This window comes from Siniperca chuatsi, linkage group LG3 (genome assembly GCF_020085105.1).
Source record: "Siniperca chuatsi isolate FFG_IHB_CAS linkage group LG3, ASM2008510v1, whole genome shotgun sequence".
Lineage (NCBI taxonomy): Eukaryota > Metazoa > Chordata > Actinopteri > Centrarchiformes > Sinipercidae > Siniperca > Siniperca chuatsi.
In genome coordinates this window covers 31277793-31305470 of record NC_058044.1, presented here as the reverse complement: position 1 = coordinate 31305470, position 27678 = coordinate 31277793, and the positions used below count along the sequence as shown (strand labels likewise).

Here is a 27678-nt window from a genome sequence, read left to right as displayed (position 1 = left end):
TCTTGATACCAAAATCATTTCTAAAGCTGCTTTAAAAATAGTTTTTGTTGTGACATGACATCAAAAGTGTGAAATGGTCATTTCCTGCACATTACTGACTGCTTGGGTAATTCAGCCAGTGAACAAATGAGTGTTTACTGGTTGAAAACCAGAGTCAGAGTCCTGGTCGGATCCACTGTAAATCACCTCGGTACTGTATTCAATGTTGGCCCTGAAAACCTCCTCCTCTAGGCGGTCTTGTCTCATTTATGGTTTTACAAACAGTAAATTCATCAAATCCAGTGCCCCATATCGCTAGTTTCACCAAAATCAGTGAATACAGTTATAAAGTTGTGTTTTTGTGCAGTAATCCAGTAGTCAGTGTGGCCGCCTTCTCGCCTTTCTGCCACAAGTGGACTATGCACCATGAGCAAAGCAGCAGATATTCAAGCTAGTGAGGTCATAACTGAAGACCTTGATGAGAGCATTACATTTTAATTTTCATGTTGACCAAAAAAGAGCGTGGTGATGTAAATGTAAATGCTAAGACTGGGAGCACTGTTTCTCTTATTGCATTTGAATATTGTCCACTGTACAGCATGTTAAGTCTTTGAAAATTAAATGTTAAATTTAGTTTTCATTTTCATTTTCAAATGATTAGAAAATTGCATTTTCATTTTCATTTAGACACCAAAAGAGCGTGGTGACATGTAAATGTAAATTATATAGACTGGGGGCGCTGTTTTGCTTATTGCATTTGAAAATTGTCCACTGTACAGCAGGTTAAGTCTTTGAAAATGAAATGTCAAGCGCAGTTTTCATTCTCATTTTCAATTTGTTAGAAATTTTCATTTTTAAATATTGCTTGCATAGATGGAAAATCAGGTTACATTGTTTATATTGCATTTTCATTTTCAAATTTGAATTAACATTTGAATACTGTCCACTGTATAGCAGGTTACAACTTTGAAAATTAAATGTCAAACAGCTATTCAATTTTCATTTTAATATAGTCATAGAACGCCCATATTAGTATGTGAAAATGAAAACTGGATTATTTCATTTTCAAATAACACATACATATGTGGAAAATTATAATGCTATTGTCAAATTACATTCATTCATTAATTTTCAAGTTTACATTATCATTTGAATATGGTCCCGTATTTGCTTCCATATGTCTATGTGTGGTGTCTGTGTGTGTTGTTGGGGTGTCAAGGCGGGAGATTCAATGTTCACAGCATCTCATTTGCTAGAAGATATTATTGCAGACATATATCACGTTAATCAGTGATTTTAGGAATTTTAGTGTGTTTAAGAATGTGTGAAGGGGCTGCTTATTGTTGGTGATTGTGAGGTACAAAAGAGAAAAAAAGAACATGGACAGAGAGAGAGCAGGGGGGACAGGAGGAAAGACTTAGTACAACAGTAGCACAATGCAAATTCCACATTGAGATTTAAAATAATGGTAATGGTAATAATATTAATAAAATAATAATGATAACAATAATAACAAGGAGTTGTCGAGCAGGAACATGGGGGCAGTAGGAGGCCTGCAATCACAGATCTAGACTCTACCGAATACGTGCAAAAAGCGACAGAAGTAGAGTGGAGAGAGATGAGAAAGCACAAAACTATGGGAGAGAGAAGATGTTGAGTTAGCAACATGCAGTAATGGGATAAGAATGCATACAGATGGAGAGGGAGAGGAGGAGAAAGGAGCTCAGTGCATCATGGGAAGTCTCCCAGCAGTCTAGGCCTATAGCAGCATAACTAAGGGATGGTTCAGGACTCACCTGAGCCAGCCCTAACTATAAGCTTTATCAGAGGAAAGTCTTAAGCCTACTTTTAAATGTGATGATGGTGTCTGCCTCCCGAACCCAAACTGGGACCTGATTCCACAGGAGAGGAGCTTGTCAGGAGAGTGGTGTAAGGTGTAAGTGCAACTTAAATGCCCCAATGCATATGTATTTTTACACAGAAACTAAAGCATTTTTCAGCTAACAAAGACCAGCAGAAATGAGTAATAGTAAGTTCTGTTGTTGTGTTCTGGGCTGCGTTGCCATATTATTACTCCTCTGCAATTAAAAACTGATCCGGACTTGCAGAAAAACAACAACAATGTTCATGTGGCACTGCTAATTCAGATCTGTTCCATTAGACTGGACATACTGGTGTATTCCTGGTTTCCACACATGCAGTATACATACAGTATAATGCCCTCAGAGTTACAGTTACAACCTTTATTTTCAAGAGACAGAAATGTCCAGAGCTCCATGTGGACAGCTGACACATATACCAGGTGTAAATAAATGAGAGGACTACTGTGTGTTTGTAAAATGACGGAACACATAAAACTAACTGGGTGGAGGTGTATTACAGTGATGCTCCTCTCTGATACAACTAAATACAGAACTTAAATATTACCATGGGAACTAGGAATCTCAAATGTAATCTGGTTACCCTAACAACCTAGTGAACTGTAACCATCATTTGTTACTGTGTGAGTGAGAAAAGAGAAGAAAGGGAAAACCGGTAGAGCTGTTAAGTCCCACTTTTCGTTACATTTTACTACAGGAGGATTTGTTTAGAAATGTCAGTATTTCTGGGTGACAAGTAATCTCAACTCCACTTACTAGCTTTTTTTTAGCCTTTGACCACATATCATGGTCTTTAGTCTATGTTTTTGTAAGGATGTAGCTTACTCTAACACAAACTTGTCTTGTGGCTGTGCTGCATTCTGTTGCTGGTTTCACTTGGATAAACCAGTCTAATTTAAGTTAGACAGCGGCACAAGTCTAAGTCTTAGCCTTGCCAGCCAAACATCTCCACGCTCTCTCAGAACTAACAGTTATGTTTCCATGGTAACAGTGTCCCTTTCCTGACAACTGACAAAAAAGAACAATATCACTAAATTCTGACGAATGAGTGCAGAGAAGGGAATTTTTTTTAGAGATGTAGAGATGTTCTGAAATGGAATTTTTTCCTACAATTTCCCATTGAAAATTAAACAGTTACACAGACATTTTAATGGTTTTCTGCTGAAGCAAAACGAGCTGAGCAGCCATGAATACTGTAATTTACCCAGAGTACAAGCAAATGAGTCCAACTTAAGACAGCCAGCTTGGAAAGCTTTCAAAGGCTTGAGTCGCTTTAGAAGTCATCTGTATGGATAGTTTGAGTTTTTCCACTCCGGAGGAAGATTCAGAGTACCAAAGGTCAGGTCTAACAGGTTGAGAAATTGTTAAACATTCAGGATGAGTCAACTCATGATGAATCTTCCATGTACAGTTGGTGGGTGATGACGGTAATTATTTTAACCACTGATGATTGGGTTAGATGACGATGGCTGGATATACTCCAGGTTTTATGTAAAGCTGTCACTTGAGGTACACTGTTTAATGTGAGCTTGAGTGTTTTGTTTATCTGTATTCATTTTATGTATGCTTAACCTGATGTGAACCACGCACAAGCGCACACACATGCACACACACACAAAGTCTGTATTCTGAACCTGACCAGATGTGGTCCTTGACCTCCACAGAGGACGAGGGGATACACACACACACACATGTTCCCACATTCCCCAGGGCAAGTAGTAATGATGACAGTGTATGAACTGACTGTATATTTCACTCTAACAGCCTGTTTGTACAAGAATCTTCGTGACCGTCAGTACACTCTTAGCAGCTGATTGTATATATTGTATATGAGCGTGTGTGTGTTTGAGAAACAGTGGAAAGAGGAGGAAGTTAAGTCAGCAGCAAGAGGGAAACCACACCAAGGGCAACCACCTCTGATGATAAAGAGTGTGTGTGTGCATGCCTGAGTGACAGAGGACGAGAACTTGTCTAAAATGTGCACCCCCCCACCCCCCGTCCCTCTTCACCTTTGCTTGTGGCTGCATTGTTCTCGTTGTTTCCCAGTGATGAGGAACTGAGGCTTGTGGGTAATCCCTTAACAGGAAGTTTTGACACGGCAGGTGCACCAAGTCTTCCGAGCGACCCTGATGCTGGCTGCTGATTGGCTGTTGGTTTGGAGTTGGACATTGCGGGACCCAAGGCAGCCAATGTAGATGCTCGCTCTGCGGTGGGGCGAGGTTTGGAGATACCTGGGAGAAAGAGAAAATACAGAAAACAGTGAATTAATTCATTCATAAACTTAATTCATTATAGCTAACACAATTCAGAAATTGACTTTGGAAATAATATTTGGTCCAAAACAGTCTGATGTACAGTCTGTTATACTAAATAGCAACATAACTTCTATTGCATTAGCAATACACTGTCTGTTTTTTTCATTTAATTTCATTAATTTCATTTACTTCAAAAATCTAACTCATGGCATATTTAGGACCTTATAAACTTACTAAACTGCAGCCTGATCTCCAGCTGAGCAGGGAGGCCCTAGCAGTCCTGCTTGCCCTTAATACATCAGGACTGCTGGATGCATAGGGTGCTACAGTATTATTTCTCTGGCCTTTAAGTTTTCAATTAAATTTTATTTATAAAGCGCCAATTCATAACAGAAGTTATTTCATGGCACTTTTCCTATAGAGCAGGTCTAGACTGTACTCTTTATAATAGTGTACTCTTTATAATATTATTTACAGAGACCCAACAAATCCCACCATGAGCAAGCATTTGGCGACAGTGGTAAGAAAAAACTTCCTTTTAACAGGCAGACCAGACCAGAATCAGACTCAATGGTGGGCGGCCATGGCTGAAGAAAAGCAAAATGAAGACTTTGGAGTGGCCTAGTCAAAGTTCTGACCTGAATCCTATTGAGATGCTGTGGCATGACCTTAAAAAGGCAGTTCATGCTGGAAAACCCTCCAGTGTGGCTGAATTACAACAATTCTGCAAAGATGAGTGGGCCAAAATTCCTCCACAGCGCTGTAAAAGACTCATCGCAAGTTAGCGCAAACGCTTGATTGCAGTTGTTGCTGCTAAGGGTGGCCCAACCAGTTATTAGGTTTAGGGGGCAATCACTATTTCACACAGGGCCATGTAGGTTTGGATTTTGTTTTCCCTTAATAATAACAACCTTCATTTAAAAACTGCATTTTGTGTTTACTTGTGTGACTAATATTTAAATTTGTTTGATGATGTGAAACATTTAAGTGTGAAAAACATGCAAAAAATAAGAAATCAGGAAGGGGGCAAACACTTTTTCACACCACTGTAAGTGGGTATCATCCACATAACAATGAAAGTTTATGGGGTGTTTCCTAATAATATTGCCGAGAGAAAGCATATATAAGGTGAATAGAATTGGTCCAAGCACCTTTAAGTGATGCATTACATTGTGGGTGGACACTAAGGTGTTTGGAATGGCTCCTTCCACAGTGATCATGTCATTGTAGCGGAGGCAATGGCTGTCAGCCGCAGTCTTCTGTAATTTTTGAATAGTGGATGTTTCTACTGGTTTTCTAGGCAGACATCAGCACTGTTGATTCCTCCCATAGCTCTCCACAATGTTCCTGTGGGTCGTCCTAATGGACACACTTTATTCAAACTCATATTGACCAAACCAGAGTTAGTGATTGGTGGAACAGTGGAAAGACAAAACCAAGACGGTTTTGGGAAGTTTTATTTTGTTTCTGTCGAGTGTTACGATGTTACGATGATCTGCAAGGTAAAATTATTGTATTTGTCAATGGAGTCTGGTGGCTTTGACGAGAGCGATATAACAGCTGTTTCTGGTTCAATAAAAAGGATCTTACTCTTTAACAAAAAGGTCTATCTCTGTAGGGTCCTTTCCATAATGTTGTAAGACACTTACAATACAAATCTGAGCCTGTCAGTGGCAAAAACAAGCACTTTTAGTGGACGTACGTTGACAGTGAGCTATTGCCCAGAAGGATTACACTGAAGCCTGTTTCGCAGCTGCCAGCTGCAGTGCTCTCGCTCAATAACGGACCAGTTTCAGTTGTTGTCCCCATTACTCACTTATACACAAAAACATGGGAAAATAGGGTCCAGGTTGAAACTACCTAAGTTTCACTTTAATACTGTTGGTTTTGTATGCTTACGACCAGCAATTTGCTCCATTATTTGTATCTTACTTTTTGCTGTTGTGCTGTATCCTATTATATGCTGCAACAACCTCATTTATCCACAGAGATCATTAAAGTATCAAACTTTCACTGACTTTCTCTCGACTTTCTACAAACATGAGTTCTGCCTGGCAAAGGGGAGAGAGAGACAGAAAGCACAAAAAACTGTGAAAAAAGAGACACACACACACACACACACACACAGACATGCGCGCACACACACACACACACACACACACACATTATCTCTGTTGGTGAAGGTAGAGCAACAGTAAAACTTGTACTGCGACTGAAGCCAGCAGGAAACATCTGGCTTTATTTGGTTTCACTTCTGATGAAAAGCCAGCAGCTGGATTCTGTTACCTTGGAAGTGAATGTTAGGTAAGAGCTGGCTCACTATAGATCTGCCTCGTGCTTACTGTTGATACACAAAAACACACATGTACACACAATTGTCTGACTACGCCAGCCCTTTAGTGACTGCATTTCTTCTGTAATCCCAGACTTTAATCTAATTCTAACCATAAACCCAAGACCAAACTGTAAACTAACATTTGAGTCTAAACAGTCAGTTTCTGGCTTGATGTCCATATACTAACAAATTCACATCTTCTCTTTCACGACAACAATGTTTACCTATTGTTTTTCTTCTGGGTTTTATTTTCCAAAAGCATAGCATGTAAATGCTTTTCAACAGCCAACTCAGATGTCAGTTGTCTGAGCCTCCTACAAGTACCTGAAGGCACTAACAAGATTATGTTTTTTTTAAACAGATCCTGCTCTTAACTAATGCAACCACAAGGGGGCACTAGCCAGTGTCTTCTTGTGCCAGTCCCAAGTCTGGATAAATGCAGAGGGTTGTGTCAGGAAGAGCATCCGACGTAAAACACATGCCAAATTAAAAATGCGAATCGTGACAATGACTTCCATACCGGATCGGTCGGGGCCCGGGTTAACAACGACCGCCACCGGTGCTGTTGACCTACAGGGTACCGGTGGAAATTGGACCACTGTTGGTCAAAGACGAAGAAGGAGAGGAGGAAGGTGTGTTGATAGGCAGAGAGAGAAGAGGAAAGCTAAGAATGTAGGACTAACAGTAGGGACTTTGAATGTTGGGACTGACAGGGAAGGCTAGAGAGTTGATTGACATGATGCAGAGAAGGAAGGTGGACATACTGTGTGTCCAGGAGACCAGGTGGAAAGGTAGCAAGGCTAGAAGCTTAGGAGCAGGGTTCAAGTTGTTCTACCGTGGGTCAGATAGGAAGAGAAACGGAGTAGGAGTTATCCTGAAAGAGGAGTTTGTGAGGAATGTTCTAGAGGTGAAAAGAGTATCAGACAGGTTGATGAGTCTGAAGCTGGGAATTGAAGGGGTGATGTTCAATGTTGTGAGTGGTTATGCCCCACAGGTAGGATGTGAGTTAGAAGAGAAGGAGAAATTCTGGAGTGAGTTAGATGAAGTGATGCAGAGCATCCCCAGAGGCGAGAGAGTGGTGATTGGTGCAGATTTCAATGGGCATGTAGGTGAAGGGAACAGAGGTAATGAGAATGTGATGGGCAGGTTTGGTCTTCAGGACAGGAACGCAGAAGGACAGATGGTGGTAGACTTTGCAAAGAGGATGGAAATGGCTGTAGTGAACACTTTCTTCCAGAAGAGGCAGGAACATAGGGTGACATATAAGAGCGGAGGTAGAAGCACTCAGGTGGACTACATCTTGTGTAGACGTTGTAATCTGAAAGAGACCAGTGACTGTAAAGTAGTGGTAGGGGAGAGTGTAGCCAGACAACACAGGATGGTAGTGTGTAATGACTCTGGTGGTGAGGAAGATGAAGAGGACAAAGGCAGAGCAGAGGACGAAGTGGTGGAAGTTGAAAAAGGAAGAATGTCGTGTAGTTTTCAGGGAGGAGCTGAGACAGACTCTGGGTGGTCAGGAAGTGCTCCCAGATGACTGGACCACTACAGCTAATGTGATCAAGGAGACAGGTAGGAGGGTACTCGGTGTGTCATCTGGAAAGAGGAAAGTGGACAAGGAGACTTGGTGGTGGAACGAGGAAGTGCAGGAGGGTATACAGAGAAAGAGGTTAGCTAAGAAGAAGTGGGACACTGAGTGGACTGAAGAGAGTAGACAGGAGTACAGGGAGATGCAGCATAAGGTGAAGGTAGAGGTGGCAAAGACCAAACAAAGAGCATATGAGGACTTGTATGCTAGGTTGGACACTAAAGAGGGAGAGGTGGATTTGTACAGGCTGGCCAGACAAAGAGATAGAGATGGGAAGGATGTGCAGCAGGTTAGGGTGATTAAAGATAAGGATGGAAATGTATTGACAGGTGCCAGGAGTGTGATGGGAAGATGGAAGGAGTACTTTGAAGAGATGATGAATGAGGAAAATGAAAGGGAACGAAGAGTAGAAGAGGTGACTGGTGTGGAGCAGGAAGTAGCAAAGATTAGCAAGAGTGAAGTGAGGAGGACATTGAAGAGGATGAAGAGTGGAAAGGCAGTTGGTCCTGATGACATACCTGGGGAGGTATGGAAGTGTCTAGTAGAGGTGGCAGTAGAGTTTCTGACTAGTTTGTTTAACAAGATCTTGGAGAGTGAGAGGATGCCCGAGGAATGGAGGAGAAGTGTACTGGTGCCAATTTTTAAGAACAAGGGAGATGTGCAGAGCTGTGGCAACTACAGAGGAATAAAGCTGATGAGCCATACAATGAAGTTGTGGGAAAGAGTAGTGGAAGCTAGGCTAAGGGCAGAGGTGAGCATTTGTGAGCAGCAATATGGTTTCATGCCTAGAAAGAGTACAACAGATGCAGTATTTGCTCTGAGGATGCTGATGGAGAAGTACAGAGAAGGTCATAGGGAGTTGCATTGTGTCTTCGTAGATTTAGAGAAAGCGTATGACAGGGTGCCGAGAGAGGAGCTGTGGTATTGTATGAGGAAGTCTGGAGTGGCAGAGAAGTATGTTAGAGTGGTGCAGGACATGTATGAGAGCTGTAAGACCGTGGTGAGGTGTGATGTAGGTGTGACAGAGGTGTTCAAGGTGGAGGTGGGTCTGCATCAAGGATCGGCTCTGAGCCCCTTCTTGTTTGCTCTGGTGATGGACAGGCTGACAGATGAGGTTAGACAGGAATCTCCATGGGCTATGATGTTTGCGGATGACGTGATTTGTAGTGAGAGCAGGGAGCAGGCGGAGGAAAATCTAGAGAGATGGAGGTCTGCTCTGGAAAACAGAGGAATGAAGCTCAGCCGCAGTAAGACAGAATACAGGTGCGTCAATGAGAGGGACCCAGGTGGAACAGTGAGGTTACAGGGAGCAGAGGTGAAGAAGATGCAGGACTTTAAGTACTTAGGGTCAATGGTTCAGAGCAATGGAGACTGTGGAAAAGAGGTGAAGAGGCGAGTGCAAGCAGGTTGGAACGAGTGGAGAAAAGTGTCAGGTGTGTTGTGTGATAAAAGAGTATCAGCAAGAATGAAAGGAAAGGTGTTCAAGACGGTGGTGAGACCAGCGATGTTGTACAGCTTAGAGACAGTGGCACTGAAGAAAAGACAAGAGGTAGAGCTGGAGGTAGCAGAGCTTAAGATGTTGAGGTCCTCTTTGGGAGTGACAAGGATGGACAGGATCAGGAATGAGTACATCAGAGGGACAGCTCATGTTAGATGTTTCGGAGATAAAGTCAGAGAGGCCAGATTGAGGTGGTTTGGACATGTTCAGAGGAGAGACTGTGAATATATTGGTAGAAGGATGCTGAGGTTGGAGCTGCCAGGCAGGAGGTCTAGAGGAAGACCAAAGAGGAGATTTATGGATGTAGTGAGAGAGGACATTAAGGAAGTTAATTGGTGTGAGTGAAGAGGATGCAGAGGACAGGGTTAGATGGAGGCACATGATTTGCTGTGGCGACCCTTGAAAGGGAACAGCCGAAAGGAAAAGAAGAAGATCCTGCTCTTAACTGCATGACCCCAGGATACTATACTACTGACAATACATTAGGAAGCTAAATGTTCCCTCTGATGATTTGTCTACCTTAGTTTTACATCTCAGCTGATTTTTGTACTGGACTGGTATGAACTGAAATCAACGGCTGCCTCGAAGGTTGGAAAAACTGTCATCAAAAGTCATGGTATACTTCAAAAATGGTCAGCAGTGCCATTTTTATACAAGGTATAGAAGATATACAAGATTATGAGTTAAAGCATGCAAATCTTGGTGTCCTTTGGCTGCTATAACAGCTTAGCAGTTAACTTAACAGATAGTGAACCAAGGAGACAATCTATTGAAGTGTTGTTGTGCTAAAGCAAGACCTTACCCTACACTGACCCCTTGATAAAATGTGGACTGGCCAGTTTGCCCTCATTTAGGTGAATTTCTCTTATCTTACAAGCGGATATCACAGATTTAACACATGAATAGGTTGGCTAAACCTGTAATGGAAAAGATTTGTAATGAAGTAATCAAGTCAAATTCAAAATGGCCCAATGCAGACACACACACTCAAAGGAATCCATTGATGGCAATCTCAGTCTGAGGTCAAGAGGCATCCGTTTGTTCTTATGTATCAGCAAAGAGGACAGACAAGCTTTTGTCCATCAGAATGTGACCTTTATTAGGAGAAAGATCTGGATTTACACACACGCACACAAATACATTTCATTCACAGACAAACACACAATATGCACATAGGCATTTTCCGAGTGGAATTACAGGCCACTGTACACCAGACAGGGTACACTATGTTTAAGTTGAGTGTCTCAGCAGTGTCTCATCACCAGCAGCATATACTATATTTACTAACACACACACACATAGACAACAGGCTACAATGTCAGGATGTGACCGACATGGCGCCAACAGCCCTCTCCATTTGACCATTCACTTTGCATGGTACATACACACACATTCGTACAAACACGCACAAAGTGACAAACAGGAAACAAACACTGACATGAAATTCCCTTGAGGAAAAAAGAAAGAGGAGAAAGAGAAAAACAAAAAGAGGATGACAGAGAAAAAGGAAAAAAAATCATGAAAGCATTGAAGAGAAAAATGTCACCCATTTGTTCTTTTACTTCCTCTGAAGACAAACTGGGAAGTGCAGGGTAAAATTAGATTGCACATACACACACATACACACACAGCCTGAGTGTCCAGCAGTAGTTTGTTAACTGTAGTGAAAATGCAGACAAAGACAAAGAGTTAAAGAAATAGAGTTCGGCTCTTATGCAACACTGCAGCTGAAACACACTCTAATATGACAAGAACCTAATTCACCAGCTGCACACACACACAGACAGTAACAGTACATGCCTGTCTGTCAGCAACTTGCTCACTGTATGTGACAGTGTGGAAATCACACAACAGTGTGTGCTTGGGCCTGCAAAACAGAGTGTCTGTAAGTGAGAGCGTGTGTGTGCATGTGAGTGGTGTAGTGGTATGTGGAAGGCATTTTAACTCGCAGCTCTGCAGTGTCAGCCTGATCATTTCCTGAGTCTGCAGCAAAAACGAAGCAGAGAGTTTCTTCCGTCACACACACACACAAACATACACACATACACACCATCTGACACATGAGTCTAAATGCCTGACAGACATACACTCCATGTGCAGCGTGCTGCTGTGTGTTTACATTTCAGACACCATATTAACTCACCCTGGCACTGACTTGGGCTTTGCCTCACTCTCGTTGGAGATCCACCCCCAGTGCTCTGTCCACCCTCTCCCAACGTGAAGCCATCACTCCTGGTTTGCCTGGACCCGGGGCTCCCCTGTCCTGGAGGTCCGGTCCCTGACCCTGGAGGTGGAGCCGTTCCCGAGGGCCCCTTATCCATTCTGGTGCCTCTCCCCTGCTGCCTGGCACCGGGCCCCAGCTTAGAGGAGACTTTCTGTAGGAAAAGCTGACGTTTAGTGACAGCGTCCCAGCCGAGGGGCCCCAGCTCGGAGCTGTGCACAGAGACCATGGTGTTAGCCATTCCTCGCTCTGAGTCAGAAATGTGGACTGGAGAAAACGAGGGAGGCAGTGAAGGAGCAGAGGGGAGGAGTGAGGAAGAGAGTGTGTTAAGACAGAGTGGGAGGAGGAAAAGAGAGAGAAGGAAAGCGAGGGAGGAGGGAAAATTGGGAGTATGCTGCAACCACAAGAGGGGTAAAAAAAAAGTTGCTATTGTGTTGTACATTCCCCTTGAGAATCCCGGCTCTGACCAATTTTTTTCCTCTCTCTCTGTTGTACCCCCACCCCCACCCCCACCCCTCCATGGTCCTCCCCCTCTGACTCTATAAACACCAGCACACATGGAGCTAGTTTGTGGATGAGGGTCTGGCGTCTGTCTCAGTCTTTTCAGAGGAAAGGCTTAACTTATAGAAACTGTTGTTAGTTGTCATTGCTCAGCTATTCGTACTAACAGAGCAGTCAGGGACTTAGGAAAGTAAGGAAAAAAGTTAGAGAATGTTCACAAAGCCATTCTTATGTCAACTTAGTTCAAGATATTCTCAGATAAAATCCCTCATGTGCTTTCATTCAAAAAGCCCTTGGCCCTATCACCTTCACCTCCACCTTCCTACCCAAAATCACAGAGCAACAGACAGGGCTTATTCAGAAAAGATGAAACACTTCAGAGTGTTCTTGTAGTTTACAGCCTCCTCGACTTTTCAGCTGAGCCAAGAGGCTGAGAGCCCACAGTTTACTGTAGCATACCAATACACACTAAATCATGTGTTGACACGCAAGCTGGCAGCTGGACTGGGCCTACCTGATGCTCTGTTTGGTAATACATGGATGGATGCATAATGGCCGTTAATGCACACGTGTAACGCCATTTCTCTGAATATCGATAAAATGAAGTCAAGTTGAAGAAGGCCTTCAGTAGATCGAATTGGATTATCTAGACATCTAAACTCATGCCACTATGGATAGCAAGATCATCAAATCATCAAGGAGCAAACTGTGCATAATCAGTATGAATAACAAAGTGACGTCAATGAAAAGAAATGAATTGTTGTTGATCGTAACTTCTTTAAAATGTGACCTTGTTTGACCTTAATCACAACCTTTAAAAAATGAAGGCAGAAAACACAACTTGTTATCTACAGCATTTTTACACATATTTGTTTCTAATGCACATGTATAGGTTACTGTATGTGTGTGGCACAGTTCACCTGTTAAGGCCAAGCATGCCCTGTGCTGATACAACCCCTGAGGCTGCCTATGAGATAATCACTGGCTCACTGGATCTTTAAAAACACATACCAGAGACAGAGCACACATACTGTACACATACCACTCCCTCATTTAAAACACAGTGCACCCTTTAAACTACTGTGCTTTTTGTCTCTCCTGTGTATGTAAACGATGCTGAACAACAGCAACACAGCTTAGGGCATCAGACAACTAAAGCTCACTGCCTTTTGATAAAAGACGGATTTGCATCAGTCTATTATTTAGTTAATTTTCTTATTAATTATACTTTACATAATTGCAACCTACCTACTTCTGACCTGCCAATGTTAATGACAATGTTAAATTCTAGTATACCCTGCTTGAGCACATACCATGACTGCTATTTTCCATTTAGCTGCAAAGCCAGAACTTAAAAATAAAAAAAAAGTTGTAACAACCTGTGCTCATACTAAAAAATAACCATACTGGAGACACTTTTTGTATGTTACTCTATATCCACAAAGGAAAATTTCTATTTTCTCTAGCCTCAAAGACCCAATAAACCCAACGACTCCCCCCACACATTGAACAACCAGGTTATATCACAGATGATGCATTCCGGTGGATGGCAACACTTATCTGTTTTACAAAGTTGCATAACCTGTATCTCAAGCCAAAATCGTTTCTGGATCCTTGTTGGCATTTGAATGAAAAATGATTTTAATAGGTCAACTATGGCACACAAGTCTGAGGCAGAGGAGCTCAGTTTAAACACAGTCGAACATGCTCATAGTACTCACCCTGCTATGATTCCTTGGTTTCTCCACATCAGCCTCTGTCATTAAAGCCTTTCCAGTACCCTCCCTTTGGTCCTCCACAGACTCTTCATGAGCATCTTCACTTGGATATGAAGTTTCATGTTTATCAGGCACTTCCTGGACTGCTTTCCTGGGAGAGTCCAGGGGTCCTTCCTCAACCACCTCAGACCCCAGAGAGCTGGTCGAAGTAGAGTGTGTTCGATTGATGGCCGCACTCTTCTTCTCTGGCAGAGCAGCGTCATTGGCTACTGTCTTGTGTTTGGCTTTGAGGTTACTGTTCTTTCCTCTGATGGGTTTCAGCACCATGGCCACTGTAACTGAAACTGCAGATGACCTTTGCTTTTTACCCCATTCCCCAGTCTGTGCTTCCTCCTTCATAGTAACACCTCTCTTTCCCTTGGCTGGAGCAGATTTCTTCTGAGTAGAAGAGAAATTACAAATGTTAGACAGAAGACAGCTGTACAATACTTGATACATGTAAGCTTTTCAGTAACACTACAGTACCTGGCTGGGTGTTTTAGGTGGAGATGGGGCGGACCAGGATCCAACTTTAGCCTTGACATTTTTTAGGTCCAGTTTGGAAACTCTCTTTGCGTTCAGACCGGATGGTTTGATGTCTGTGGACATCGCTGTCTTGGGAGCAGTTGAAGTAGCAGTAGTTGGTTTAGTTTTTGCTGCTCTGGCTGGCTGACTACTGTTAGTTTGGGTGGGTTTTTGGCCCACTGCACATCTTTCAGCTTCCTCAAGTGGAGGAGATGTGACATCCTTAGCATCTTGAGCTGGATTGGCAGAAGAGGGAGAAGAACATGATATCTGGGTGGTTTCACTAAGGTCCTCAGAAGTAGGAGGTTCTGCCTGGTTTTCCACTGGTAGACCAAGGGGACGGGCAACCTCAGGCCTTTCTAACACCAGCTCTGACCTCTCATCATCAGCTACACTCGTCGCAGCAGAGCCACCTGGGTTCATGAGGTTGTCACTGGATTGACTGGTTGAGCTTGTGAAGGTCATGCTGCTTCTCCGCACACCCATGTCAGAGCTCACTGACAGAAACAAAGCCTCCTCTTCATCATCATCATCAGAATCATCAGCAGGGATTTCTGTTGCGTCTGAGTCAGGATTTGAGGAGCCATGCCTTCTCCTGTTACTGCTTCCACTGCTGAGGTCATCATTATTGCCATGGCTACTGCTGTTTGTCGTCTGGGACAGGGCCAGCGTCAGGTTTTCATTGTCGTTCCAGGTGTCTTGGCGGAATTCGCCACTGTTGGCGTCCAGGTAAACAGACTCAGAGTTGTTGTTGGATTCTGATAGCTCTGCTGCTGTTTGTATCTTTCCCACTGAGACATCAACATTGTAATCTGGTTTTCTTTCCTCCTCTGGCACCCATTTTGAAATGACAACATCTCTAATTTTATCCGTTTTAGTCATCACTGTCGTCCTCAGGGTGACCTCAAACATGTCATAGTCCAGTGGGCTCTCAGTCCGGCTCACACTGAGGCTGCTCAGACTCCGCATTGACTCAGGAGATGACTCCCCAAGACAGGAGGAGGAAGAGGAGGAGGATGAAGAGGAAATTGTGAAAGCATTCCCATTGTGGTCTCCTCCACTGTGAAGAGGGAGCCTCATGCTGGATCCACTTTTCCCCCTGACAGGGAAACCCTCACTGGGCTGAGAAACACTCATCTCTGGGTCAGGAACGCCAGAGTCAGTCGCTCTGTACAATGTTGTAACTTTCTTCTGATCTTTAATGTACAGTACAGGGTTTTACTTGCCCACTGGCTTTCTGCTATTTTTGTTGTGGAAGAACTATGAACTGTGCTCTTTCCAGCTTTTCAGCTTTAATCCTTTTTATACTGTATACTGACATAGAAGGGTTAGGGTTCATCACATTCATTCTCCGTAGGGCAGTGTTTTTTTTTTTTTGGGGGGGGGGGTTCTACATTAATGTTTTGATAATATCTTTAGTATGTCACAGAGTTCCAGTCCATCCACTTAGACATTTTAAACAGTGCACATAAATGCTTCAGTATTTCCAAAAGGGCTGTAAGTCATCATGTCCTTGTCAAGTGCAGAACTGTAATTTAGGAAAAGGATCCATTTAAAGGCCTTGATCCTCACATCTTATTTAAAGACAAGATTCTACATTTTCAGGACTGTGCTGAACATCTGAAAAACAGAAGAAGAAAAGAAAATTAAATGTTTAAACTTGTAATTTTGATAAATCATTATAACTGTATCAAGCAAATCAATGGAATTAACAACAACAATACTGGGGAATTCCGTCAGAAATTAATCACTTTCTGAACTTTCTCAACCCTTTCGATTTGAACAATTTTGGCCCTATATGTTAAACTGTATGAGAGAGTGTTAAAATGAGGTTTGATTAACCAGAATGACCAACCATTCAGAAGACAGGGGTCCTCAAAGTTGACCCATATTGGACACACACCCACCTAAAGACATAGATATCTTCTTAAAAAATAAACATAACAGTATGGTTTTTCTGATGAAAAGCTTACAAACAAGGTTACCACAATTTCAGTACTTTTGGGCCAACATAAATTAATATTCAAATTAAGTGATTTTTGTTGCCTATGATTTTCTATTTCACCTCAAATATTACTTCAGTTTTCCCATTTGTTTATCATCACATGACTTACATAATAAGGAACCCCAAGTCAGCAAAAATGTGTAGTGCAGTCATGTGAAGGTGCGAAGAACTTTACGTTATATTTTGAAGCCACTGGTCAAGGGCTGATGATGCTTTGTGCATCTCATTTGGACTTAAGACAGTATGTTCATCGCCCAATCATTGCCCATCGCACAAATCAACCATCAGTTGATCAGGATGTTTGTCCAATATGGGTCAACTATGATCGCCTCTGTCTCCTGAATGGTTGGTCATTCTGGTTAATCAAACCTCATTCTGACACTCTCTTATATAGGTTAACATGTAGGAAAAAAATAATTCAAATTGACATGTAGGTGAGGTGATCAAAACAAAAGGGGTAAGGTCAGAAAGTGATTGATTTCTGACGGAATGCCCCCACTGAAAGAAAACTTAGTGTTATTATACTGTACAAAGATAGGTCATTTTGCCCAAAGTATTCACATTGAACAAGCAGCTAAAAACCTGAAAAATATCACACTTCATAATGGCTCCATATTTTTGTACATATATATTCATTTTGATTATTTCTATCATGTTGATTTAAGACATTGTCAAATAAATGACAATTAGTAGTCTTCAAATAAGCAGTTTTAAAGTTGACATGATATCTAACTCCTGTAACTGATAAGAATCAGCTGCAAATGTTAAATCTCCTAACTGCTTATAAAACATTTAAAAACAATTAACAATTTTAACAACATTAATATTTTAGTATTTCTTACTTTTATGTACATCTTATTTTTCCCCCTACTGAACCGACATTCTGTTTACTGCTGAAACAACCCAGTGTCTGCACACTGATTGTAAAAGAGTTGAGAAATGCTGCCCTCTTCAGGCTAAAATCTAGAAGTTATAGGTTTTAGTGCATTACTGACTGCAACTACAAAGATAATAATAATAATAATAATAATAATAATAATAAAACTTTATTTATAGAGCACTTATCGAAACAAAGTACAAAGTGCTTCACAAAAAGAGAAATAAAATACCACAGGAAGAAATAAAATACATAAAATACACAAAAGCAATAAAATAAACAGCCAGTTCAGGTAAAATCAGGATCTGCTTTCCGATAAAAATATGTTTTGAAAAGAGACTTAAAAGAAGTCACTGACTCAGACAACCTAATTTCTTTGGGCAAGTTGTTCCAGAGCCTTGGGGCCCTGATTGCAAAAGCTCTGTCCCCCTTAGTTTTCATCCTGGACTCAGGAACAGACAGAAGACTCCTGCCCGAAGATCTCAAACTACGTATAAGGGATTACAAGGTCTAAAATATAGTCTGGAGCCATGAAGAGCCTTAAAAGTAATCAACAAGATCTCAAAATCAATCTTAAAACAAACAGGGAGCCAATGTAAAGAGGCTAAAACAGGTGTGATGTGGTCATACTTCTTGGTCCTGGTTAACAGCCTAGCAGCTGAATTCTTTACAGTCTGCAGTCATGTCAAAGTTTTTTGATTAAGACAAGTAAACAGGCTGTCACAATAATCAAGGTGTGAGAAGATAAAAGCATGCACAACAGTTTCTGCATCACTAAGATTTCAAATAGATTGGATTTTTGTAATATTTCTGAGGTGATAAAAACATGATTGGACAAGCTTAGTGATATGTTGCTCAAAACATAAATTGCTATCAAACAGGACACCAAGATTTCTTGCAACAGGCTTGATATGTTGTGACAGGTTACCAGTGGATGGCAGTATTTGTTTAGTGATATGTTGAGGCCCAATAACAAGGATTTTAATTATATTTGAGTTGAGCTGAAGAAAATGTATCGACATCCAATTTTTTATGTCAGACAGGCAGTCATGCAGAGAACTCAGCGTACTAAGGTCAGTGGGCTTGACAGAGAGGTACAATTGAGTATCATCTGCATAGCAATGAAAAGAAATCCCATGTCTACGGATGACATCACCCAAGGGTAGCATATATAAGGAGAACACTATTGGTCCCAGAATTAAACCTTGACGCACACCAAAGTTGATATGGGTAAAGGATGACATGAAGTTATTAATGGTGACACAAAATTTCCTATTGGACAAACAGGATGATAACCAGTCTAGTGTGGTGCCAGATTTGCCCACCCAGTGCCTCAGTCTATCTAAAAGAATGCATTCATTAATACTGAGACTGATCCAACTCCATAACTACGCCCTTTAAAATAAGAAAAAAACGTCTTGTTGTCTTTGTTTGTTGTCTTTATTTGCTTTTCCCTCCAGATTGTTTGCCCTCCTCTAATTAGTTGCACCTGTGTGTTGTTATCGCCTCTCACCTGAGTGTATTTAAGTCTCTGTCCTTCCTTTGTTCAGTTGTCAGTTCGTCGTTGTATCTCTGTCAGCACCCTGGTTTCTTGTACCTTGCCTGTCTGTAGATTTTGCCTGCTATTTGTACTCTCTTCAGTGCAAATAAATCCTTTTTTGATACACACTATAAAAGTTACTTGATGTTCTTCTTCTTTTATTCCTCCAAGGATGACATATGACAGCTAGCTTGGAAAACAGCGAAATGGGGCACTGAATTTGATGAATTTACTGTTTATCAGACCACACGAGACAATGTTGGAAAAACGATAGATTCCACTGGAGCGGACTGTTTCTTGGGGCCAAGCCTCACTACTGTACAAAACTTTAGTCACTGATTTGGGTGGAACTGGATCATATTTTATGGATAAAATATTTTCTGGTTTTCCCTCTAACGTCTCTGGTAGAACTATTAATGAACAAAGTTACTGAACAAGGAAGTGACGATTGACCATTGCATTTTCACAACCACTAGGCTGTATAGCTACTGAGGCACACACAAATCTCCACACGTATTTGCAAATCACCACCATTGACATAAAGATGGACGACAAGATAGCTCCCCAAAAGTGAAGCCAAAACATCTCGATCACCCCCCTGATGGATGGCTGCAGTATAGGTAATAAACTCCGCCCACTCCATGGTAGCAGAGGGGACATGGGCCAAGCTAAAAACTCAAATACCACCTCAAATAATTTTTTCCCAAAGATGGGTTCTTATCACGCTGATGTTTATTCAAGTGTTAATTTTTCTGATAAGTGTGGTTTTAATTAGTTATTTGATACAATAAAAAGGGGGTTTCATGTCATGATTGACAGCTGAGCCCTGCTTGCAATTGAGTTGACACATCGTCCATATATACAGTCTATGAACACTAAATGCATTTGCAGATCTCTGCCACGGCAAAAGTCACGTGTAAAAAGACAGCCATTTGAGAGTGTCTTGTCTGTATTTCCAGCTATTGGAGCAAAATACTTGGACTTTGACTTTTCAGCCATTAATATGTATGTACGCATTTAAAGATTTGCCTACACATTCACAGATCATACACATTTACAAATCTGATTACGAACACACAGATTCTGAATACAATTAAATTCTATTTAGAAAGCGCCAATTCATAACAGAAGTTATCTCATTGCAGTTTTTATATTATTTACAGAGACCCAACTATTTCTTCGTTTTAGCATTTCCTTTGTTAGAACATCCCAAAGCAGCACAAAGATATGACATTTGTTACTATTTGAATGGGTCAGAACCTGCTGAAAGCGGCACAGATGCAAGCCCGAATGCGGCATCTACTATATATCTAAGGTGTTACATCTACCCGCTGGTCATCCACAACATAGAGTTGGTAGCTGCTCTCCACAGGTAAGTGATAACTCTCCTGTCGTGCATGATTAAATATGTTTGAGTTATAAATGCTTGCTAAGTTAGTTTGTTAGCTAGCTAATGGATGATCCTAAGCCCCCAGGAAGTGTGCCAGGCTTTGAAGCGGCCAAACCGTGTAATTACAACTTCCTGGTCCATCATGTGATGCACACTGGCCCAAAAATACTTTTTTCCAAAAACTTACATTGAAATGACTCATTTTACTATCAGAATTTGATCCATTTGATCCGATAACATTTGGAAAATCTAGAAGAGCCACACGATTCAATCATTGTATCCCCCATTCAAGTTCCCATTCTAAACCGGAAGTTAGCCGGTTCGGCCGACGGAGTCTCTAGTGCGCTTGCTCTATGGACCGCACGATGTGGAACTTTTTGGGCTTCATGTGCCACTGAGCAACTTTCATAGAAATGAACGGGGCCCAGCCTCCAACGCTGTCTCCAGTTCTCTTTATACATCCATGGATGATCCTAGGTTGTCTATCAGCATTATATAGCTAACTTGTTAGTTAACACTAATGTTAAATGCCACATCACTAACTTTGCAAGTATTCATAACTCAAACATATTAATGCACAACAGGACAGTTATCACTTACCTGTGGAAAGCAGCTACCAGACTTCATGTTGAGGTTGACCTGCGGGTAGATGTAATACTGTCATGTTAGCACCTGGTCAAACATAAAATATATCTAAAAGCTGAAGAGTCTACAGTGTTTGAAAGCCAAGTCCCCCGCAGTAGCCGTGTTAGCACGCCTGCAGCCAGCGCCGAAGAAGTTGAACCCTACATGGATGACGAAACTTAAAGTGAGGCATCGACATCTTCGGGTAATTAATTCGCTAGCTGGATAAGTTGTTGTTGGAGATCCCTGTGATTTTTTTATTGTCTTGGTTGACGTTAGTTTCGCATTTTTATTAGCGTTAGCTACAGGACTGTCAACTATCACACATTGACCATGAGACTCACTCAATTGACACTTTTCAGAGGCTGTCACACCACACGTCCATTTTCTTACACAGTGAAAAACAAATGTGTAACTGATAATGGCACGAAAAGAGGACACCGACATAGACACCGACAGTGCATAGACACTCAGCAGCCCTTCTGGCAGCAGTCTGTCTCTCCGTGTGCAGGCAGGCAGGGGGGACAGTGAGTTACTATGGTTACGGGGACACTCTGTCGCTCTTAAACTTTTTACAGGGTGATATTACAGTATGCAAGCACTGCGGTAGTGAGACAAGTTTGGTCTTATTTTTTACAACTGAAATTACATTTTTGTTATTACAGAGAGTAAAGTACCATTGGGTACCAAATTCCAGGTACTGGTACTGTATCGGTTCAAATGTGAACGGTACCCAACCCTACACATGACAAGCAGTTTGTAAATGCAGGTTCAACATAAATGTAACAATATCCAAATATGTTTTTGATGAAAATTGCAAATACTTTTAAATACATATACAGTATTTGTGGATTTCTATTACACGGTGTAGTCCCTCATTCGTCCAGGAGTGTTCTATCGTAGAAAAGGTTTCAGTCGTAGTCATCTGGACACTGTTTCCAGAATCAAGACGTTTCGAAACAGAATCAGAATCAGAATCAGAAATACTTTATATTTTACTTTAAACGTCTTGATTCTGGAAACAGTGTCCAGATGACTACGACTGAAACCTTTTCTACGATTTCTATTACATTTATTTAGAACAAGAAATATTTGTGTGTTCATCAGAAATACATTTGTGAACCTTATTTTTTTATTTGTGGATTTGTTTTACATTTATACACAACGATAAATATTTTTGTGTGCACTGAAAAATACTTTTGTGGAGAGTCATTTAGCCTATATACAAATCCCGAAATACATTTGTAAATCCTTCTGTGAGCATTAATATTGAGACTGATCTAACTCCATACATATTATGTATTGGTATATATTTAATTTAAAGACATATTAGGCCTATGTATCTTTTCAACAATTTTATACAACTGCCTTATATCTGTGGAACATGTTAGTAATATTTTTTGCAAAGAAATACGTTTGAATCAAACTGTAATTTTCCAGCACCTCTTTCCTCCCTTGTATTGAACACCCCTTTTGGTGGGTGTCGGGCTACCCCACACCAAAGAGTACAGAAAAATAAAAATTATGAACTGGGCAATAGGCTACAGTACATTTGGTAATCAGTGTTCCTGATTACCAACCAGTCATATATCTTTATTAAGCTAAAGCTTCTCCCTTTGTTCTACTATATTTTATACACAAATTGTTCACTTTCAGGCCATGTGTAACTTTTAGATTATGGCTTATTGTTTGGATGAACTTGAGTAATGAGTGTTAGAACACTTGTTAGGTAATTTAGGGCAAAACCTGAAATATACTACAGTCGTGCTCCTCTGCGCAATTTATTTGACAGTGAAAGTGATTTCAATGCAAAAAAAACTGAACTGTAAAAGAGTAATTTCAATGTGAAATCTTGTGAGGATTCTAGTCCAATTTTCATCTATGTGTTGGCACTGACATTATCTCATATAAGTGATTATTGTTACTCTCAAAATGCATTAAAATGCATACATTTAAACTATAGTCTTAATTTTTTTTACATCCCTGGTTAGAGTGAGCATACAGTACAGTAGGTTACTTTGTCTCGTACCATTACTAGAGCTCATCATGACTGCTATCCATTTAGGTCTCATATGTTTCATACAATCACATGATAAAACATAAAATTTAAATGTATGCCTATTAGCTACTTCAAACAAATATGATGAGATGACTTTAAAACATTAAAAGGTATTTTACTGTCAAAAAGACATATCTGACAGTTTGCTAAATTGTTGTCTTAGCGCTTGACTAACTCTTCATTAGTGATATGGATTTGACAAATATTGTAAGAATTTGATTTAAGGTCTGCATTGGCCTCTGTGTTAAATGTATTTAAACAAAGACAACTGCAAACCCACCACATTAAGTTCAGTGAAACAATGCTTCGACTGTCCGTACGTACATTGTGAAGGGATTTAGTTACATGTGCAATCATCTCAAAGCATCTGGAAACCATCAAACCCACCATTTTCAAAGACTACAGAGGAAAGACTACATGACTGCTTTGTATCTTCAGTTTGGCTACAGCACCATCTCCCTGGCATCACCTTGTTATTCTCTTAATCAAAATTCCAATTACTGTTCTCTTATTATGATAAAGTGTATGTAAAAATGCGTACATAGATGTGTGTGTAAAAATCAACATGACTTCCAAATTTAGTCACATTTACAGAATAAGCATTTACTACAATATAATAAACATGATTTACTATAAAAGGAAATTTGTTGTGTACAATCATTGTCTGCCAACTGGCTGGAAATTATCTACCATAATACAAGTTAATGTTAAATGATTGACTTGTTTTGCAACAGCCAACTCAAAGTGCACCAACCATTTGCTTTCCAAAAGACCTATGCTCCAGAATATGCACACACACTAATGAAGACGAAAACACACATACACACGTGCTGATCCCCATGCATAACTGTTGCCACAGCCATAACTCACTCTTCTGTCTCCTTCTCAGGCTGCACTGCCGCAAAAAACATATCCAGAAAGAAATCATGGAAGCTCCTTCAGCTCACTCACACTCCTCACGTCAGACTGACATGCACTTGGCTGGCTGGCTGTCCTCAAACGCACAATCCTCCTCTTCGTGCACTCACACACACCCCTCACTGCACATTCATGCATCGAATCATATCCCATTACTTCGGTGTGTAAGTGTGTGTATGAGTACAGGCGAGGGAAGACTACGCAGGCTGTGATGGTGGTCAAGAGAGGGAGGGCGGAGACAGAGGGGAGAGAGAGAGAGAGAGAGAGAGAGAGAGAGAGAGAGAGAGAGAGAGAGAGAGAGAGAGCTCCCTTTTTGGTTCTGAAACAGGAGCATGCTGCTCAGTGCTGCAGTAACAAGAAAGTGTGCGGGTGTGTGCGTGAGCGAGACAGACTGTTGTTAATGCAAACTGCTGTTTCTGGCACATGAATATGGCAGAGGGAAAAGACCTTCCTCAACTAACACACACACTGACATGCACACACACCTTTCTCAAGGTCTAGTGTGGGAGGGGATAGTCATTCCCATGTCTGTGTTTACAGAGAGCTGGAGTGTGCGTGCGTGCAATGTGTGTGTGGTCAACCCTTCACTCCCAAAAAAGTAGGAATGGCCAGTACTGACTGGTCCAAAAGGGTTGGCTGTTGCTAAGTAGCATTGGGCCCCCTCCCTGTTATTGGCTGCAGGAGTCTGAGGGAAAATTGAGAGGAATGTTTTGGACAGAAGAAGAAAGGGGCAACGAGAGTAATGGAAAAGTCACCCATGTAAGAGGAGAGGAAGGTAGGAGGAGAAAGTAGAGGGAGGAGTAGAAAAAGCACTTGTGAGCAAATTAAAGCAACAATCCAAGTAAGATTACAGTATATGTATATCCTGCCAATAGACTGAATAATAACCAAACCAGTGGACTAGCAAAGACCTTGATCCAAGCACTAGACTGCTACTGGTGGTCTTCTCTACATTGATTGCACACACATGCACAGATATTATATTCTGCAGCTAAAATGTCTTCATTTTTACGGTCTAAACTAACTGGTTTTCACAAGGACAGAAGAAACACTGTCATGCACTCATACACACACTGGCCCCAATTCCTGTACTAATTCTGTCACTCTCTAATAGTGTGATGCTGTCAGCAGAGCCCATTCTGCAGAAAAGAGGTCATGTCATAAATGAACCAGCACCTGAGCCTGTTGGGTTCTTTTTGACCTTTGACAAGTAAGTTCATGCAGGCTGTGGGCATTTTGTTCAAGGAAACTAAAATGGATAAGATGCACAAGTTTGGCTCCATTTTGGGACAATTTTATGTGAACATCTGCAATGTCACTATTGTATCACCTAGACCAGGGGTACTCAAATACAAAAGGTCCAAAAAGAAAATTTTCCTTAAGATAAAGGTCTGTTTATTAAGGTCAGTCAAGCTTTTAAACAATTCATGTTCCACAATCATGGAATGGCAAGATGGCACTGTGGATGGCAGCCTCGGTACTGCGCTATCTAATACTTTTTGTGTTGTTGTCCTGCTGCAGAACCCAAGTTCGCTTCAGCTTGAGGTCACGAACAGATGGCCGGACATTCTCCTTCAGGAGTTTTTAGTAGACAGCACAATTCATGGTTCCATTTATCACAGCAAGTCTTCCAGGTCCTGAAGCAGCAAAACAGCCCCAGACCATCACACTACCATCACTATGTTTTACTGTTGGTATGATGTTCTTTTTCTGAAATGCGGTGTTACCTTTACACCAGATGTAATGGGACACACACCTTCTGAAAAGTTCAACTTTTGTCCACAGAGTATTTTCCCAAAAGTCTTGGGGATCATCAAGACTTTTGGGAAAAAACTCTGTGGACTGACGAGACAAACAACCAGTAGAGTATTAGATATCTAGCACTAAAATACTATATAACACATTTGTGTCGATCAAATAGTATGCCTGTCTTTCAAAAACTGGTAAGGTTTAAGAACTCAAGAACCTCAAGTCGCACTGTTTATGCAATCATATTAGTGATGTTGATTAATGTATACATGGAGAGGAAAAAAAAAGACTGAGGCTGTTTTTGTTTAATGCATCAATCAAAGACATACATTCAACTCCTTTCAGAGGGGTTGTTCTGCCCTCACTGTTCGACCTGAGCACAGCTAAGCAGACAGATAATCTCCTCGACAGGTGTATTGTCTTCTTTATTGAGACAATTCCTTCAAAATGTCGACAGAGTAGAACTGGAAGCAAATAACAAAGCAGATTTTTTTGGCACTTGGCTGTGGAACATTAATATTACATTTATAGCACCACCTGCTGGTGAGAATTAATCTGTCAACATAGGTGTTCTAAAAAAAAGACACCAGATATTAATAACAACAACTCCACAGTGTCAGTTTATATTGCATTTATCAGAAAGAAGACCACCTACCCAAAACAAACCTAGATAAATATAAAATTATCACATGACATGACGTTTTGTTGTTATTTTATTTATTTAAAAAGTATTTTATATTGTAATTGTTTTGTGATATGTACAAAATTATTTATTCAATACACTTTTAATAAAATTTATAGAAGTCTTGGACAGCTCTCAATCAGTTTTTGAGTAATGACATGTTTGTATGTGTGTCACAACTTACTTTTTTGAAATGGAGGCTGGTGGGGCTCTAGTGCAGGGATGGACTGAGGCAGGAGGTAGGCTGGAGGCACACAGAGGCAGGCAGACATGCTGAAGGAAGACGATGACAACTGCACGTGGGGAAAACACTCTTGTCAAATCTTTACTATCATGTTCATATATCATACAATAAGGTAATGTATATATTACCCAAATAACAAAATTTTGAGAAAGGGCCAGAATAGTACGGTGGAGATGATGACTTACATGGTGGCAGAAAACAGCTGATTAGGAAAGGGGTTGTGGGGTTAGATGGGTGTTGAGTCTCAGTGTGTTGGAGCTGTTCCCACCCCACCTGGACAGCTGAGCCTGGACACATGGCTAGCAATTGCGTCTGATTTCTCAGGTCGCTCATACTGTGAGCACAGGAATCTAGGAACAGCCACTGCATTCATCTCAGCCACAAAGGGTGAAGGGTGATGGAGGACTTCGTTACAGAGGAGGTCCGTAAGCTCAGTCACATACTCTCAAATGCTATGTTATGTCTGTGTTTTAGTCATTCATATGGTCTCAGCTGTTGACAAACTGTTACTGCTTGGAATTTTGTCACGCTGGCAAATGTACTACACCTTGTCGCTCAGGTGGTGGCAAAATCTTGCCAGTGGGGCAAATGTGTTTGGAATCATGCATTTTAGTATGGAGATACCAACAGACAATTGAGTATTAACTAACCACTAGTATATTTGGTCTTGACCATGAACACATGTTCCCTCTCTTGGCCTGAAATTTTACTTGGAACTGCAGTTCTCCTGCTGTAGTCCTCGTTTGGGTATGCAATGCGGCCAGGTAAAGTCTGAAATGAGAAGGATTTGTATGGGATTACTCCAAAATAGTCACGTTTGGGCCACACTGCCTACCTCTCTCTACCGGTGTGTCACCGCTGTCTAGCTGAACTGCTATGGCTCACACACGTGTGGTTTCAACACAGACAGCAGGTAGTTACTGCGGCCCGGCTGTTAGTAAAGGGCTGTTACTACACAATATTGATAACATGATTGCTATACAATTTACCTGCAGAGCATCTCCAAGTATGAGAAGGCCATGTTTTGTGGTGCGAACCGAAGAATCACACTGTG

At 41.2% G+C, this 27678-nt stretch overlaps 1 protein-coding gene across 4 annotated transcripts in view; it reads right to left on the bottom strand.

The window, feature by feature from the left end:
- The window catches only part of LOC122873248 (microtubule-associated tumor suppressor 1 homolog), a 69952-nt gene extending 45805 nt beyond the window's left edge, over nucleotides 1–24147 (bottom strand). Inside the window, exons 1-6 of one of the 4 annotated variants that reach the window (XM_044189696.1) lie at nucleotides 23902–24146; nucleotides 20949–20987; nucleotides 14498–16156; nucleotides 13976–14410; nucleotides 11676–11907; nucleotides 3869–4090 (exon numbers count right to left, since the gene is read on the bottom strand). In XM_044189696.1, the coding sequence (XP_044045631.1) occupies nucleotides 3869–4090; nucleotides 11676–11907; nucleotides 13976–14410; nucleotides 14498–15673 (2065 nt within the window). In that variant the 5' untranslated portion in view covers nucleotides 15674–16156; nucleotides 20949–20987; nucleotides 23902–24146. Of the gene's footprint in view, nucleotides 1–3868; nucleotides 4091–11675; nucleotides 11908–13975; nucleotides 14411–14497; nucleotides 16157–20948; nucleotides 20988–23901 lie in introns of all 4 variants that reach the window. The other 3 variants (XM_044189698.1, XM_044189697.1, XM_044189695.1) reach the window with 3 other exon arrangements.
- Nucleotides 24148–27678: the final 3531 nt, after the last annotated feature.